The sequence below is a fragment of the Bufo gargarizans genome, chromosome 6, assembly GCF_014858855.1.
Source record: "Bufo gargarizans isolate SCDJY-AF-19 chromosome 6, ASM1485885v1, whole genome shotgun sequence".
Taxonomy (NCBI): domain Eukaryota; kingdom Metazoa; phylum Chordata; class Amphibia; order Anura; family Bufonidae; genus Bufo; species Bufo gargarizans.
In genome coordinates this window covers 350,715,846-350,735,050 of record NC_058085.1, presented here as the reverse complement: position 1 = coordinate 350,735,050, position 19,205 = coordinate 350,715,846, and the positions used below count along the sequence as shown (strand labels likewise).

At 43.8% G+C, this 19,205-nt stretch overlaps 1 protein-coding gene across 3 annotated transcripts in view; it reads left to right on the top strand.

The window, feature by feature from the left end:
- LOC122940792 (alpha-2-macroglobulin-like protein 1) overlaps positions 1-19,205 on the top strand; it is a 231,912-nt gene that overhangs the window by 190,564 nt on the left and 22,143 nt on the right. For all 3 annotated transcript variants that reach the window (XM_044297555.1, XM_044297554.1, XM_044297553.1), the window contains exons 23-29: positions 3,368-3,451; positions 5,317-5,493; positions 5,806-5,887; positions 8,896-9,052; positions 9,871-9,960; positions 11,091-11,253; positions 11,692-11,897. In XM_044297555.1, the coding sequence (XP_044153490.1) occupies positions 3,368-3,451; positions 5,317-5,493; positions 5,806-5,887; positions 8,896-9,052; positions 9,871-9,960; positions 11,091-11,253; positions 11,692-11,897 (959 nt within the window). The remainder of the gene's footprint in view (positions 1-3,367; positions 3,452-5,316; positions 5,494-5,805; positions 5,888-8,895; positions 9,053-9,870; positions 9,961-11,090; positions 11,254-11,691; positions 11,898-19,205) is intronic.

Genomic DNA, 19,205 nt, shown 5'->3' with positions numbered 1-19,205 from the left:
GTTTAGTGGCCTATTTCAGAACAAAAAGAAAAATATATTCACAGTTCACATCAGCGGTTATATGTGTTGAATGCAAAGCTGGGAGGCAGCAGGGTGGCAGCAGTGGGAGATCGGGAGCCAAACGTGCCACATGCTTCACAGCAGCCTACCTACCTACCCGGGAAGTAGTGGTGCAGGGGTTCACTGAAGTAGCAGCGGTAGTAGTCAGTCAGTGCAGCGGTTATTTTGTATTTCAGTACTAAAAGAAAAATATATTCTCAGTTCACTTCGGCTGTTATTTGTTTTGAAAGCATTTAGTGGCCTATTTCAGTAAAAAAATAAAATATATATTCTCAGTTCACGTCGGCAGTTATATGTGTTAAAAGCATGGCTGGGAGTCAGCAGGGTGGCAGAAGTGGGAGGTCGGAAGCCAAACGTGCCCTGAGTAGACCACCTGCTTCACAGCAGCCCAGCTGCCCAGGAAGTAGTGGTGCAGGGGTTCATGGAAGTAGTGGCGGTAGCAGTCAGCCAGTGAGCAGGTTATATGTGTTATTTTGTATTTCAGTACAAAAATAAAAATATATTCTCAGTTTACTTCAGTGGTTATATGTGTTGAAAGCGTTTAGTGGCCTATTTCAGTACAAAAAGAAAAATATATTCTCAGTTCACGTCGGCGGTTATATGTCTTGAAAGCATGGCTGGGAGTCAGCAGGGTGGCAGCAGTGGGAGGTCGGAAGCCAAACGTGCCCTGAGTAGACCACCTGCTTCGCAGCAGCCTACCTGCCCGGGAAGTTGTGGTGCAGGGGTTCACGGAAGCAGCAGCTGTAGCAGTCAGTCAGTGTGGACTGTTGGGGGGGAAAATCTCCTACTCGGCAGTCTGGCAGTTTTTTGTTAGGCCGCCAGAGATTAACATGGCCAAATGTAGAATGTGGGCAGAAGGTGAAGCGTGGTGAGGGTGCCAATGTTGGCAACACAGCTCTGCGTCAACATATGCAGCGTCACCATATGTGGTATCCTGATGCTGATGCTGCCATCTCCACACTATGTCACCTTGCCACTCTATGGTATCCTCCTGATGCTTCTGCTGTTGCTACTGCCATCTCCACACTATGTCACCTTGCACTCTGTGGTATCCTCCTGATGCTGCTACTGCTGCTACTGCCATCTCCACACTATTTCACTTTGCCACTCTGTGGTATGCTGATGCTGCTGCTACTGCCATCTCCACACTATGTCACCTTGCCACTCTGTGGTATCCTCCTGATGCTGTTGTTGCTACTGCCATTTCAACACTATGTCATTGTGCCACTCTGTGGCCTTCTCCTGATGCTGAAGCCACCTCTGCACTCTGTCATTGAGCCACTCGGTGGCCTCCTCATACTGATGCCAACTCCAGACTCTGTCATTGTGCCACTCGGTGGCCTCCTCATACTGCTGACACCTCCACACTTTGTCTTGGTGCGACTCTGTGGCCTCCTTATGCTGCTGCCACCACCACAATCTCTCGTCGTTGTGCTACTCTGTGGCATCCTGATGCTGCTGCCACCTCCAGACTCGTTCATTGTGTGACTCAGTGGCCTCCTCATACTGCTTCCACCCCCAGACTCGGTCATTGCACCACTCGGTGGCCTCCTCCTGATGCGGCTGCTGCTGCCACCTCCAGACTCTGTCATTGGGCCACTCTGTGGTCTCCCCATGCTACTGCCAACTCCAGACTTGGTCATTATACCACTAGTTGGCATCCTCATACTGCTGACAACTACAGACTCGGTCATTGTGCCACTCAGTGGCCTCCTCATTCTGCTGCCAACTCCACACTCTATCAGTGTGCCACTCTTTGGCTTCCTGATGCTGCCGCCACCTCCACAATCTCTCATCGTCGTGCTACTCTGGCCTCCTCATGTTGCTGACACCTCCACACTTTGTCTTTGTTCCACTCTGTGGCCTCCTCATACTGCTGCCACCTCTGCAATCTCTCATTGTAGTGCTACTCTGGCCTCTTCATGCTGCTGACACCTCCACACTTTGTCTTTGTGCCACTCTGTTCCTGCTTCATGCTGCCGCCACCTCCTGTCTGTGTAGCAGCTGTAAGGCTTGTATGGTCCCATCATAATTGGCTTATGATTTGGTAGCCAAAAGCAGGAGTGGGTTACAAAACACAGAATACATGCAAATATTCCATTCACGTTTCATCTCTGTTTTAAATCTACTCCTGTTTTTTTGGGGCATTAGCAATACTGATGGATTATTGAGCAAATGCTGACCAAGTGAAGGCGTATGGTTCGGTTTTTTGGGGTTATTGTTCTGACAGATCAGAGAGAGGTCACAAATCAGTGACGCCAAAACAAACTTACTGCTCTCCACTCTGTTCAGGGGGCTCTACTTGTATATGTCATGGATGTAGTAGAACACAAAAAGACATGAAGAAGAAAGGGGAAAGACACTAGGCCTCACCGCTAGGAAAGGAAAATGGTCACCACCTATAAAAACCCTGATCCTGGCCCTAACTCCTATCCATATGGGCACCTCTCGATGGTAGAGATGCCCATACACAGGAGCCTAGAAAACCCTGGAGACCCTTGGATGCCCTAAAGGTAATGATAGGGCAGAGACAACCCGATCCTTCCCTGGTGAAGGAACCAGCGTTTCACTGAGGCCTAGTAAACAACAGGGGGGATACAAAACATAACAATCGGAACACTTAACTTCCAGCTCTTCTAAAGCCAAATGAAGCTATCCAGAGCAAGAAGTGATGGGTAAAGTCAGACTAAATAGGGGGAAGTAAAGATCACATGATCCACACCTGAACAGGAGGTGTGGACATACCAGCAAAACACAGACAAAGTTTAACCAAAAGAGGCTGTCAGATTACTCATGTGCAGCCAGTCTTTCAGACCTTCTAACACCTGTCACACGTGTGACAGTATACGCGTTTAATTGAACAGGTTCTGTAGACATCTATGTGGAATCAGCTGGCGACGATGTAAAATAAGTGCTCTTCTTCTTGGCACTAACATCGACCTGTAAGGCTGAGTTATTTAGTGAGTTTGGGTCCTGTGACTGCCCTAATAAGTGAAGTGTGCAGTAATTCTAAGAGCGACGCCTGTCATCTTCATGTTATACAGACTCACAGTATTATTTCACTACCAAAGCAGAATTTTTGAAAAATTCGCTTATCTCTAGTTCCCACGTTCTTGCGATAAGTGTGGGAACCACACGTTTTGGACATTTATGGCATATCTTGTCTATGCATCATAAATGTTCACATTATGCAACCCCTTTACTGTTAATGACTATAGTGTTTACTCAATTGGATGGGCATGTTACATTTAAAAAAATGCAATGTTTAGTTAATACGCTAATAAAATCTTTTCTTATTATATTTTAGGCCAGCCTAAAGTAGAAGAGATATCTCTGAAGATCCCTGATAATATTCTAGAGGATTCTGAAAGAGCTTACATAACAGTGTTGGGTAAGGTCTACAATGCATGGATCTCTTCATCAGGTGGCACCATCAGAAATATTGGATTCTGGGGCCACATGGGCAAATATTTAATGCACTTTCTATTATGTTCACCAACCTCAATATTGTATTTATAGCTACATTTCTACTACAGGGTCTTTTCTCATATATAGGATAATACTGTACATGTTTAGTATATATAGTCACTCTTATATATACAGTACAGACCAAAAGTTTGGACACACCTTCTCATTCAAAGAGTTTTCTTTATTTTCATAACTATGAAAATTGTAGATTCACACTGAAGGCATCAAAACTAGGAATTAACACATGTGGAATTATATACATAACAAAAATGTGTGAAACAACTGAAAATATGTCATATTCTAGGTTCTTCAAAGTAGCCGCCTTTTGCTTTGATTACTGCTTTGCACGCTCTTGGCATTCTCTTGATGAGCTTCAAGAGGTAGTTACCTGAAATGGTTTTCACTTCACAGGTGTGCCCTGTCAGGTTTAATAAGTGGGATGTCTTGCCTTATAAATGGGGTTGGGACCATCAGTTGCATTGTGGAGAAGTCAGGTGGATACACAGCTGATAGTCCTACTGAATAGACTGTTAGAATTTGTATTATGGCAAGAAAAAGCAGCTAAGTAAAGAAAAACGAGTGGCCATCATTACTTTAAGAAATTAAGGTCAGTCAGTCCGAAAAATTGGGAAAACTTTGAAAGTGTTCCCAAGTGCAGTCACAAAAACCATCAAGCGCTACAAAGAAACTGGCTCACATGCGGACCACCCCAGGAAAGAAAGACCAAGAGTCAACTCTGCTGCGGAGGATAAGTTCATCCGAGTCACCAGCCTCAGAAATCGCAGGTTAACAGCAGCTCAGATTAGAGACCAGGTCAATTCCACACAGAGTTCTAGCAGCAGACACATCTCTAGAACAACTGTTAAGAGGAGACTGTGTGAATCAGGCCTTCATGGTAAAATATCTGCTAGGAAACCACTGCTAAGGACAGGCAACAAGCAGAAGATACTTGTTTGGGCTAAAGAACACAAGGAATGGACATTAGACCAGTGAAAATCTGTGCTTTGGTTTGATGAGTCCAAATTTGAGATCTTTGGTTCCAACCACCATTTCTTTGTGCGACGCAGAAAAGGTGAACGGATGGACTCTACATGCCTGGTTCCTACCGTGAAGCATGGAGGAGGAGGTGTGATAGTGTGGGGGTGCTTTGCTGGTGACACTGTTGGGGAGTTATTCAAAATTGAAGGCATACTGAACCAGCATGGCTACCACAGCATATTGCAGCGGCATGCTATTCCATTCGGTTTGCGTTTAGTTGGACCATCATTTATTTTTCAACAGGACAATGACCCCAAACACACTTCCAGGCTGTGTAAGGGCTATTTGACCATGAAGGAGAGTGATGGGGTGCTGCGCCAGATGACCTGGCCTCCAATCGAGATGGTTTGGGGTGAGCTGGACCGCAGAGTGAAGGCAAAAGGGCCAACAAGTGCTAAGCATCTTTGGGAACTCCTTGAAGACTGTTGGAGGACCATTTCAGGTGACTACCTCTTGAAGCTCTTCAAGAGAATGCCAAGAGTGTGCAAAGCAGTAATCAAAGCAAAAGGTGGCTACTTTGAAGAACCTAGAATATTACATATTTTCAGTTGTTTCACACTTTTTTGTTATGTATATAATTCCACATGTGTTAATTCATAGTTCTGATGCCTTCAGTGTGAATCTTCAATTTTCATAGTCATGACAATAAAGAAAACTCTTTGAATGAAAAGGTGTGTTCAAACTTTTGGTCTGTACTGTATGTATATAGCCATTTTCTAATAATGTAGACATTTTGTTATTACCTTGCAGGAGATATCATAGGCACAGCTTTGCAGAACCTTGATCGTCTTCTGGCCATGCCATATGGATGTGGAGAGCAGAACATGGTTCTCTTTGCTCCTAATATCTATATCTTGAATTATCTGGAGAAGACTCATCAACTGAACAGCGAAATCCTGAGCAAAGCCAAGAATTTTCTGGAGAGCGGTAAGAAATTCTGCATTGCTTACTATTATATTTTATTTATAGACTATAATGGACTCAACTGGTTTAGGTATAAATTCTAATCCTACTCTGTAGATTATGGACTGCACGGTAGATATATAAATATGAAAGATATAGATAGACAGACAAAATGGATGGATAGAAAGTCAAATGGATAGAGTGATACATTTACAGATACAGTTAATCAACAGATGAATGGATAGACAGACAGATAGAAATACGATTAATAGATGTTTGCATGATTAGATTTTTATGACTGCTTTTACGTTATATTTTTTTTCTTGATTGTCACAGGGTATAAGCGTCAGCTGACCTACCAACATCATGATGGGTCATACAGTGCTTTTGGAAAGAATGACAAAGAAGGAAACACATGGTTAGTGGATTTGGCCATAGCTATATTTGCTGTGCATGAAACTTTAAGCTATGTTGAAACCCTGAATTTTAGAATTTCAGTTCACGTCCAGGTACAGACAGCAGGACAAGACTATTTATAACAAGTAAATAATTCTTCTTTTGAACTATGGCATTATGTGGGCAATTAGAATAATGAGACAGAGGAAAACTATGGATGAGCAAATCAATTTTACTGGTTTAGAATTCTTCCCGAAGTTTGCAAAAAGTTTGAACTTATCATGAAATTTTTTTGGGTGTCCCTAATGATAAAGAGCACAACAGAGAGTTCTCTCCAAGGCCAGTCGACTAAGAAAGGCAATTTTCTCTTGAGACATTATAGTTCTTTTGATTTTTTGGAAGAAGAGCTTACTTGCATGTCTTATTGAGAGAAGTGGGATATTCTAGTTGTTATGAAAAAAAAACTCGATTGCATGCCTCACTTTCAGTTGAATATTGGGTAGGGTGGGTCTCTCTTAAAGACTCATGTTTATTAGATGAGGCTTTTTAGACAAAATAGAAGACTAGGAAGATTTATATACCAACTAGCTGAAGGATCCGGATTCGCTTGGGTATATTTAATCTATTTCATTTAATGTTTGTGTGTGTCGTTAAAAGATATCAACACTATCCACTATAACAGTGATAGCTACAGCACCCCGCCCCCAAAACAGTAACCTTCACAGCCCCCACCCCTTAACACTGACCTCCCCACAGTGCCGCGTCCATTAAATGGACCTCCACAGCAGCCCACCCTCTTAACTTTGACCTTTACAGCAGCCTTCCCCTTTAACAGTGACTTTCACAGCTAACCACCCCTTTGACAGCGACCTCCACAGGGGCCCACCGCCTTAACAGTGGCCTTTACTGGATCAGGGACGTGTCCTTTTGAACAGCTCACTGTACGGTCTGAGTGTGAGCTGCAGGGAGAAAGTCACCCTCCCTCCCACCTCTGCAGCTGACAGAAGTTGATTTTTACCTTCATTTTTTCTATCCCCGTCAGCTGAGGAGTGGGAGGGGCGTGGCCTAACCAGATTGGGGCATGGCTTAGCGGGACCTAGAAGTTGATTTTTAACTTCATTTTTTCAATCTCAGTCAGCTGAGGTGTGGGAGGGGGCATGGCCTAACTGGATCGGGGGCGTATCCTTTTGAACACATCACTCTAAGACAGCAGCACTGTTCTGTATGAGTGTGAGCTGCAGGGAGAAAGTCACCTTCCCTCCCACCCCTGCAACTGACAGAAGTTGATTTTTACCTTCATTTTTTCAATCCCTTTTGGCTCAGGAGTGGGAGGTGGCGTGGACTAAACCGATAAGGGGCGTGGTTTAGTAGGACCTGGGGCAGGGTTTTAAGTCTTTTGAGGGTAGACACATTGTGGCAGGGGGCGTGTCTGGGCTCCTTTCTGCAAGAGTGAGGCCCCTCTGGGCACCTTACTGGCTCATTTGCATACCAAATAAACTGGATTTTCAGAGGATAAAAACATCTATTGCTGGAATAAAAAGCACATCTTGAAATAAGGTATTAAAGGGAACCTGTCACCGGGATTTTGCGTATAGAGCTGAGGACATGGGCTGCTAGATGGCCGCTAGCACATCCGGAATATCCAATCCCCATAGCTCTGTGTGCTTTTATTGTGTAAAAAAACTGATTTGATACATATGCAAATTAACATAAAAGAGTCATATCTTACTTGTGTGACCAGAGAAGAGTCATATTTTCAAGCTCTGACTCGTCTCAGGTTAATTTGCATATGTATCAAATCAGTTTATATACACAATAAAAGCACACAGAGCTATGGGGACTGGGTATTGCAGATGTGCTAGCAGTAATCTAGCAACCCATGTCCTCATCTCTATACCCAAAATCCCGGTGACAGGTTTCCTTTAAGTGCTATTAGGCCATGGCTTTACTTCAATAGCAATTATCCTTGTGACAGATTTCCTTTAAAGCTATCCTACAGCAGTGGCTGGGTAGTTATGGAAACCTGGAATAAAACTGTGTATATGGAGGTTGGAGGACCTGCGACCTTCTATTGGCTGATAAGGGTCATGTGACCAAGATTCTATTGGCTAACGCATTTTTGGGGGGAATATCTCACGAACGGTACATCCTAGAGAGCTGAGACCTAGTCTAAAATCTTCCCGGAAACCTGATGTACCTGTGTGCCAAATTTCGTGATTGTAAATGCGACGATGCGGATTCCTTTAGCGGACATACACACACACACACACATACACTCAGCTTTATATTTTAGATTGTTAGGCTAAATGGAGCACATTTGATTAGTCCAGAATCTATTCAGATATGAATTGAATTTTTGAAAAAGCTTAAGAAAGCAGACCTGAAACAAATTTTAAGTGTTCTGGTTAAAATCCCATTTTTTTAAGGAAATTTTAGGATGAATTCTGAATTGATAGAATTGATTTGCTTATCTGTAGCATGTTTATTTATGCATACTGTATGTCCTTGTGCTTCATAGATCAATTTCCCCCTACTTTTCCCACAAAGTTTTGGATGGTAGCCTCAAACTGTTCAATCAATGCTTTTTCATAATAAGATTTTCCCAGTATTATCCTTTAGCGGAGCTGAGGAAAGAAACATTGCTTGGCTTCCTGAGAGGCCTTGGTTGGGGCACTACATGTTTTAATGGAAAACGCAGCGTATGCATGAGGAGTATCGTAACCCAGTCAATGCTCCTCTTAGTTTCTGGGGAAAATATTTGCCCATTTTACATCCACTGTCATCAAATAGGCTTAGGAAAGCTAATTTTACATAACACATCAATGAAGAAAGCTGAAAGCCAATATAAAGAGCCAATATAAAGTGCTTTTGTAGAGCAAAAATGTGGATTTGCCTGGGGTCTTCCAACATGGACCTGCATCAATCAGCTGATCTCCACCATATTAGGAGTTGTCTATGATGAATAGGATTATGGACTATACAATGCTTGTGCACATTGGCCATTTATATATCTCCAATTTGTTTCCATAGGTTGACTGGATTTGTAGTGAAATCTTTCAGCAAAGCTCGACATTATATCTTTATAGATGAAAGTCACCTGAAACATTCCTTCTCCTGGCTGCAAAAAAACCAACTAGACAGTGGATGTTTCTGGAGTGTGGGAAGACTTTTCAATAATGCCATGAAGGTATGTCAAGTACAGACCAAATGTGATAAAATTTGACATCTATTTCAAACTGCAAAAATAGGTAAAAAGGAATGAGGAATTCAAACATGAAGAACATGAAAATAGGTTAAATGGTGTCTCATAATGACAACCTATTTTAAAAGGTGTGTCAGATGTATGACCATCTGTTTTTATCGGCCTTCCATGTCAATCGATATTAAGAACTTTATTCATTGAGAAACGACTACTTCCATTTCTGCTACCTTCAATATGCTATAATAAGCTTTTGCCATATGTAAATGTAAATGCTGCTCTACCCTCTCACTCATTGCCAGAGCTTAGGTTTCTAGTTGTCTAGTTAACCTCTGAAAGTGTTCTATCCTGTCTTTCATGTACCAAACTTCTGCCTGTTTACCAATTCTGATAATCTGCTGCGTGCTCTGATTAATTGGATACTCTTGAACTCTGTCTGCCCTGATTTTGGATTCATTTCTTAGATATGCACAAACTCAGCACACCCTGACCTACACCTGTTTCCTGACTTTGAGTGTCACCTAATCCTTTTTGCTTGGTGCCCCATGCATCAGCTGCCAACTACGCTAGGACTACTCCAGGAGGAAGCAGCCTGGTTGGTTCCCTGCAGCAAAGTCGACATCCCTATACAGGGAGTAAAGAGTAAATACCAGGGACTACTAGGCTATTAGGTTGAGACAAAAGCCAAGCCAGTTAGTTGGCACAGTGGTAATTTTGGTAATTTTCCAATATGTAATAAATAAATGAAAGATTACGAATAACTTGATTTGTCACAAAAATGTAAAACATATTACTTTGTGCTTCAGGGGGGAGTAGATGAAGATGAAGATGAAGATGAAATTTCACTTTCTACGTATATTACTATGTCCCTTTTGGAAGCTGGGATAGATGTGCAGGTAAGTTTGTAAGTCTTGACAAGAAAAAGCATTTGACTGCAAGCCAGATATTACCATATTTTCTTGAATAATTGCATTTGTTCAGAAAAAGGGGGCTAAAACCATACCTAACTGTCCGAATGTGGACCAAGGAAGTGGGAGAAAGTATGTTGGACATTTACTATAAAGGTAGCCCATGTGGTTGCTATGGGGCTCTGTGGGATAGTGGGTCCAAATTAATTTCTTTTTTTTACAGCCTGTTCACAGGCTCTGAAACATTAGAGAACAAAGAAGGTGAAATTTGTTATTAGAAATTACCTTTTTAAATCGTGTTTCTATGTTACACAAATTTTTTAAGAATTTTTGTTGATGTTATTTTTCATTTTCCATGTCAATATCTGTATTAAAAACCCTTATAAAATTCAGCAGTTTTTGCTCTGGCCAGTAAGCCTAATAATAGGCGTCACTTTTTAGTCTATACAGCCGGTAATGGCAGTTAATGCATCTACAATCAGTAACTCCTAAAGCAAGGAAGGGAAATTTGCTGAGGGTAATGCACTTACAAACCTTCCTTTATGAATCTTATGGTGATGGTGTGGCAAAATCCAGAAGTAGACAAATACAGATCACTTTAAAGCAGTTATCTGCTTATCATTACAGGCAGGATTAGAATGACAGATAGGTAGATAGATGAAAAAAAGTAAATAGGCACCACACTCAAAAAAGAAAAGTTAAAAAATATTTATTCACCTATGTGAGTATATATATATATATATATATATATATATATATATATATATATGTATTAAGAACATAAAAATAGATTAGAAAAGGGATATGTTTGCCCTTGGTTAGTGGATCTTTCTATTGAGGTTCTTCATCATTACTGGTTGCTAGAGAAACCAGATATTGACTGTTTAACCCTTCATGACCTGCATACAATCACTAACCCCTAAGCAAGGAAGGGACATTTGATGAGCATAATGCACTTGGAAATCTTCCTTTAAGCATCATTTGGAGATCATATACCAGAACTAGACAAATATGCAAACCACATGTGAACACATTGGCAAGCCACATGTAAATATTTGCCGCTACTTTAACTAGTAGAAATAAAATATTTAATATTTATTTATTTTATTTCCTCTCAGAATCCGTTAGTGAGTAATTCTCTGGCCTGTCTGAGGGAAGCCTCTGTGGATGTCAGCAATGTATATACCCAGACTCTGCTGGCCTACACCTTCACATTGAGTGGGGATAATGAACTCAGGAAAACTTTAATGGACAAACTGGAGAAAAAAGCAGTGAGGGGAGGTAAGAAGTGAATACTTAGCTTGAAGAATACAGCATAATATATGGCATAATCTTCTGCATGTTGTAAATTGCAAAAGTATCACTGCAGAGCATCTGGGTCTATGAACCCAGGAAGCTACAGGTTGACTGCATTCATACTTGCAACTCTGGGGTGACATCTAATATTCCCTATATCATTAACATTAGTGGGTTACGTTAGTCCTTAGAATAATGTTTAAAGAGTAAGGGATCATCGATTCCTGTACATTATTAATTGATTCATAATATGAAACTCTGTCAAACAAAAACAAAAAATCTGCAGCATTTCAGATGTGTATTAAGTTGCACTGCATTTGATACACAGGTGTTGAAAAATTTGGAGGATGGCCTATGTGTTAGTAAGCCAGACTTCTATGCACCACCGCTCATCTTTATATGTGTATTCAAACCACCCTACAGATGGACAGCTGCACTGGAAGCGGGATTCCACTCCTCCTTCTGAAGACACAAACTGGTACAGAGCTCCATCAGCAGAGGTGGAGATGACCTCCTATATGCTTCTAGCATATATGTCTGGTCCAGATCCAGATATAGGCAAAGCTGCACAGACTGTGAACTGGTTGAACAAGCAGCAGAACCCATATGGAGGATTCTCTTCTACACAGGTAAATAAGGAATCTAAGCAACCTTACTCCACCATTAACATACAGTACATGCAGCACTTTTATGTTTATTTCAATGAGTATTGGTAGAAAGCCGCTACAAGACCCATCTGACAGTGACTGTTTTAACGTGAATTCAAAGAATTTTTTTTTGGGGGGGGGGGGGGGGGAATAAATCACTAAGTGTGATTAACCCCTTCCCGACCAGCACTGTAATAGTACGTTGCTGCGGGAAGTGACTTCCCGACCAGCGCCTTAGTGCTACGGTGCAGGAATTGGGCGGGTGCAGGAGCTGCGTCTGCCAGGTCAGCTGCAGAGGACGCCTGTTCCCGTTAGCCCTGATGTATGCATCGGCATCGGTCAACACACAGATGCCGGCGCTTTAACCCTCACTGTGCACTGTCAGCGCTGACTGCGGCATGTGCAGGGTGTGTAAAGGAATCTCTCTCCCTGTCCCATCGGGTCCCCATGCTGCAGTAACGGGGACCTGGTGGTTGGGACGGCAGCCCAATGCCTTCCTTAGGCATCGTGCTGCCTTCCCTGTTAGCCTGTGAGGGCCGTCAGAAAATGGCAATGACAAAAACAAGATTTCATTCTGTTCAAAAATGCATTTACTGTGTAAAACTTAACAAAAATAAAAATATTGGGTATCCCCGCATCCGGAACAACCTGCTCTATAAAAATATCACATTATATGCCCCCTCAGGTGAATACTGTAAAAAATTATAAAAAAAATAAATACCCCAAAAGTGTAATACCAAGTGATCAAAAAGACTTATGTACCCTAAAATAGCACCAATGAAAAGGTCACGTCATCCCGCAAAAAATGAGCCCCCACATAAGACAATCACTCAAAAAATAAAAATTTGAGATGAGCGAATCGAAGCTGACGAAGTGGAATTGGTTATGAATTCGGGTTGATTAGGGAAGGGGAAAGGGGAACCCAAACAGACAAGGAGGAAATTTGAGTTATATGTACTGTTTGGTTTAATGGGGAGCTTTGGAGCTCCTGAAGAAGAACAGGTCAACTTATTACTGTTTGCATTGTCTGTGTTATTATACTCTGTACTGTCATATTTTATATATTTTCTTGTGTAATAAAAATAAATATACTTATAAGAAAAGGTGTAGGGAAAGGATAGGGAGGAATCATTCCACAGCATTTCTGTTGAACAGGGTTCATTCAGGGAGGTGACAGCCTGGGCCATAGGAACATTCCTATTACACCTTGAAGCACTGACTGGGAATCCAAATTGCCATTATATTGTGTGGTGAAGTGCGAAAATTACATCCCTTTTTGTCTTGTAGTAGTGGCAAAAGTAAAATATATTTGAGGAAAAAATGTGGCGGGAAAAAAATCCTGAATGATCGTGATCGTCGATCACTTAAACGTTTGGTGAAATCAAATCAAAGAAAAACAACAGTAAAACTCAGGGCTATGTTTAATAGTGAAAGTAAGAGCATTTCCACACACACAATGTGAAGGGAACTCAAGGGATTGGGACTGAACAGCTGTGTAGCCGTAAGAAAACCACTAATCAGTGAGGCAAACCAGAAGGCTTCAATTTGCTAGGGAGCATAAAGATTGGACTCTGGAGCAATGGAAGAAGGTCATGTGTTCTGATGAGTCCAGATTTACCCTGTTCCAGAGTGATGGGCACATCAGGGTAAGGAGAGAGGCAGATGAAGTGATGCACCCATCATGCCTAGTGCCTACTGTACAAGCCTGTGGGGGCAGTGCTATGATCTGGGGTTGGTGCAGTTGGTCAGGTCTAGGTTCAGCAACAGTATGTGCTCCAAGAATGAGGTCAGCGGACTACCTGAACATACTGAATGACCAGGTTATTCCATCAATAACTTCCCTGGTGGCATGGGCATATTCCAAGATGACAATGGCAGGATTCATCGGGCTCAAATTGCGAAAGGGTGGTTCAGGAAGCATGAGACATAATTTTCACACATGGATTGGCCGCCACAGAGTCCAGACCTTTTACCCCATTGAGAATCTTTGGGATATGCTGGAGAAGGCTTTGTGCAGCAGTCAGACTCTACCATCATTAATGCAAGATCTTGGTGAAAAATTAATGCAACACTGGATGGAAATAGATCTTGTTTAATTAAACAAATGTAGAGACGGGCGGCACAGCTGCACAAACTCAGACCCTTTCAAACAACAAGCAGAGTATAGCAAAATCCACTGGTTCTCTTGTTTATGTACACTGACGGTGGTGCACAGCTGAGAAGATAGGTATATATGAACAATCGCAACAAAGAAAGTAGTCAGCGGCACTCACCAGTGTACTGTATCAAATCGATGCTTTATTCCACCAAAGACATGGCATGGGGCAGACGGACAACTGCACGCACCAAACAGTGGCGGCCGTTTCGCGCTACATGCGCTTCATCTGGCTGTGTGTCAGCGCGTCCATTTGCACCACCCTTTTAAAGGTATTAGCGCTACGTGTTGCCATAATAACGGGCAACAACAATGCGCCTACCTAAAGGGTCAGTAAAAACATTTCATAACATATAGAGACCAATGCAGAACATAAATGTGATCCAATCAGGATGGCGATCTCACATCAGATCAGAGGAATACACTTAAATCATTTCTATCATTTAAGCCAAGTTCACCTAATGCCTGGGTGCGCAGAATCCACTTTGCTTCTCTCTGCAGGAGGAGGTGGTGTCTGTCTCCTCCCTGTGGAGGGGCGGGCATGGTCTCCAAGCCTGTGAAGGAGATGCAATCTAAATTACCTGCATGAGCAGTTCTTACATGGTCTATGAATCTGGGGAAACCTTTTCCTGTCTTTACAGAATTAAAATGTTCTCTTACTCATCCAAACATACACCTAATTGTCTTTCCAACATAGAATCTGCCGCAATTGCAGAGCAACAAATATACCACATATGTGCTCCTGCAGTTAATAAAGCTACAGATTCTATGCTGGATCCATGCAAATTGAATACATTTTTTGGGGGAGTTATATTTACACAGTGAACAGCTTTCCACTGATAGCCAATTATTGCTTTTAATAGGAGCAAACCTGCTCCTTACAAGCTTATCCTTAATTGTATGGCTTTTCCTGAAGGATATAAGTGGTTTGCGTTCAGTGAGTTCATTCGGAGTCGCATCTCTCCTCAAAATATCGCAGAATAAGTGCGTTCAGCCATAGGACTATATTTAAAGGAGAATGCGCACCTGGAACTCGCATCCCTGTCCTCGCACTTTCTGTTGAAAAGCGAGGCAGCACTCTCCAAGGCCTGGGACAGTTTCATGACAGCTCGCCAGCAACCTCATCCTGATGCGCGGCCTAGTGTCACAAGAAGAGAAAAGTTTTGGAAGATGGTGAAGGAGTACATAGCAGACCGTGTCAGCGTCTTCAATGATCCCTCTGTGCCTTACAACTACTGGGTGTCCAAGCTGGACACGTGGCACGAACTGGCGCTCTACACCTTCGAGGTGCTGGCCTGCCCTGCTGCCAGCGTTTTGTCAGAGCAGGTATTTAGTGCTGTTGGGGGCATAATAACTGATAAGCGCCTCCGCCTGTCAACTGAAAATGCTGACAGGCTGACTGTTATAAAAATAAACAAGGCCTGGATTGCCCCTGACTTCTCTACTCCACCAGAGGAAAGCGGCTGAACATAAAGGCACTTTAAATGTGTTTTTTTATAATGTATTGAACACACTGTATTCCCATGCACCCCGTCCACCACAGAAAAGGGTATATGGTTCAATCTTCCTTTTCTAGTCCTCCTCCTCTTCCATCATATCAACATGCTCTTTAGTCTGCCCTCGCTCTTAATGTTGTAGAGGGTCAGCTCACCAGCAGGCCCTCACCTACAATCTTTCAGAGGGTCAGCTCACCTGCAGGCCCTCGCTCTTAATGTTGTAGAGGGTCAGCTCACCAGCAGACCCTTACCTAAAATCTTTCAGAGGGTCAGCTCACCAGCAGGCCCTCACCTACAATCTTTTAGAGGGTCAGCTCACCAGCAGGCCCTCGCATGTAATGTTTTAGAGGGTCAGCTCACCAGCAGGCCCACACCTACAATCTTTAAGGGGGTCATCTCACTAGCAGGCCCTTGAATATAATTTTTTAGAGGGTCAGCTCACCAGGAGGCCCTCACCTACAATCTTTTAGAGGGTCAGCTCACCTGAAGGTCCTCGCATATAATGTTGTAGAGGGTCAGCTCACCAGAAGGCGCTCTCACATAATTTTTTCAATGGTTAGCTAAGCAACAGGCACTCACCCATAATATTTTCTATAGTCAGCTTATTAGCAGGCACTCGCCCATAATTTTTTCGAAGCTCAGATTAGCAGCAGGCACTCGCCCCTAATGTTTTAGAGAGTTAGGGTACTTTCACACTAGCGTTTTTCTTTTCCGGCATAGAGTTCCGTCACAGGGGCTTTATATCAGAAAAGAACTGATCAGGCATATCCCCATACATTCTGAATGGAGAGTAATCCGTTCAGGATGCATCAGGATGTCTTCAGTTCAGTCATTTTGACTGATCAGGCAAAAGAGAAAACCATAGCATGCTACGGTTTTATCTCCGGCAAAAAAAACTGAAGACTTGCCTGAATGCCAGATTCGACATTTTTTTTCCATAGTAAACCGTCCTTCCGGTCTGTGCATGCGCAGACCGAAAAAAAGGTGAAAAAAGGAAATGCTAGATCAGTTTTGCCGGATGACACCGCAAAGACGGATCCGTCTTTCAATGCATTTTTTTTGACTGATTCAGCATTTTTAAGACTGATCATGATCCTGATCAGTCTTACTAATGCCATCAGTTGGCATACGTTTTCCCGGATCCAGCAGACAGTTCCGGCGACGGAACTGCTTGCAGGATCTCTCTGCCGCAAGTGTGAAAGTAGCCTTAGCTCTGCAGCAGACCCTTACCCCTAATGTTTTAGATGGTCAGCTCAGCAGCAGGCCCTCGGGTGCTCCTCCTGTCATTGTGCTACTCTGTGGCCTCCTGATGCTGCCGCCACCTCCACACTATGTCACCTAGCTACATTAAGGCCTCCTGATCCTGCCGCCACCGCCAAACTATGTCACCTTGCCACTCTGTGGCCTCCTGATGCTGCCGCCACCTCTACACTATGTCACCTAGCCACTCTGTGGTCTCCTGATACTGCAGCCACCTCCAAACTATGTCACCTAGCTACTCTGTGGCCTCCTGATGCTGCCGCCACCTACAGATTCTGTGATTGGACCACTCTGTGGTCTCCTCATGCCGCTTTCACCTCACCACTATGTCACCTTGCTACTTTGTGGTCTTCTCATGCTGACACTACCTACACACTCTGTCATTGTGCTACTCTGTGGCCTCCTGATCCTGCCATCGCCTTCAAACTATGTCACCTAGCCACTCTGTGGCCTCCTGATGCTGCCGCTACCTCCAAACTATGTCACATTGCCACTGTGCATAGGTTTTATGAGTGTAGGAGTCCCACTACCTGAACATTTGTACAACAATATGAATGAGACCCTCCATTATGTGATATATCGGTTGTATAAGAGTGCCTCTTCCTTGTAATTTTTGGCAGCACTTGCACTTTATATACAAGTAAATATACAGGAAAGAATGTTTTCTAACAATTTAACGTATTAGTGTCAGTCTGTAAAAGTGGCGCACTACTCGGACAACATCGGACAACATTGTTTCCAGCAGCGACCTGGAAGTCCAAGATGCATCCAGATATCCTCCCCATGTTGTTCCCGAACCATTTCGGTGGTGTTTCCATCAATTTCTGACCTTTTAGTATGAACCAGACACCCTCCCCTCTTCAGAGCAGGGGGTATCTGGTTTAATGCTTTGATGCTCGATCAACACTACTCCTGATACTGCCACCAACTCCAAACTATGTCAACCTAGCCACTCTGCGGCCTCCTGATTCTGCCCCCACCTACAGACTCTGTGATTGGGCCACTCTGTGGTCTCCTCATGCTGCTTTCACCTCACCACTATGTCACCTTGCAACTCTGTGGTCTTCTCATGCTGCTGCACATACACAATCTGTCATTGTGCCACTCTGCGGCCACCTGATGCTGCCGTCACCTCCACACTATCTCACCTAGCCACTCTGTGGCCTCCTGATGCTGCAGCCACCTCCAAACTATGTCACCTTGCCACTCTGTGGCTTCCTGATGCTGCCGCCACCACCCCCACACTATGTCACTTAGCCGCTCTGTGGCCTCCTGATACTGCCACCACCTCCAAACTATGTCACGTAGCTACTCTGCAGCCTCATGATGCTGCCGCCACCTACAGACTGTAATTGGACCGCTCTGTGGTCTCCTTATGCTGCTTTCACCTTACCACTATGTCACCTTGCCACTTTGTGGTCTTCTCATGCTGCCACCACCTACACACTCTGTCATTGTGCTACACTGTGGCCTCCTGATGCTGCCACCACCTCCAAACTATGTCACCTTGCCACTTTGTGGCCTCCTGATGCTGCCGCCACCTCCAAACTATGTTACCTTGCCACTCTGTGGCCTTCTCATGCTGCTCCTACCTCCACTGTATGCCACCTTGCCACTCTGTGGCCTCCTGATACTGCAGCCACCTATAAACTATGTCACCTAGCTATTCTGCGGCCTCCTGATGCTTCCACCACCTACAGACTCTGTTATTGGGCCACTCTGTTGTCTCCTTGTGCTGCTTTCACCTCACCACTATGTCACCTTGCCACTCTGTCATTATGACAGTCTGTGGACTCCTGATGCTGCCGCCACCTCCACACTTTGTCATTGTGCCACTCTCCGGCTTTCTATTGCTGCCACCACCTCCACACTATGTCACCTAGTCACTCTGTGGCCTCCTGATGCTGCTGCCACCTCCACTTTATGTCACTTTGCCACTCTGTGGCCTCCTGATGCTGCTGCCACCTCCACTTATGTCACCTTGCCACTCTGTAGCCTCCTGATGCTGCCACCACCTCTACACTCTGTCATTGTGCCACTCTGTGGCCTCCTGATGCTGCCGCCACATACAGACTCTGTCATTGGACCACTCTGTGGTCTCCTGATGCTGCCGCCACATACAGACTCTGTCATTGGACCACTCTGTGGTCTCCTCATGCTGCTTTCACCTCACCACTATGTTATAGGCCCACTCTGTGGACGTCTCATGCTGTTACCACCCTCCCTACTTCATGGCTGTGCCACTATTTAGCCTTTTTGGCTTGGCTGACATCATCATTTATTTGACCCTTCCTCTGATCTGTCATAAGGAAGTCAAAATGAGACGCACACCGGATCCTGTCTGTGTAGTAGCTGTAATGCCTGTATGGTCCCATCAGA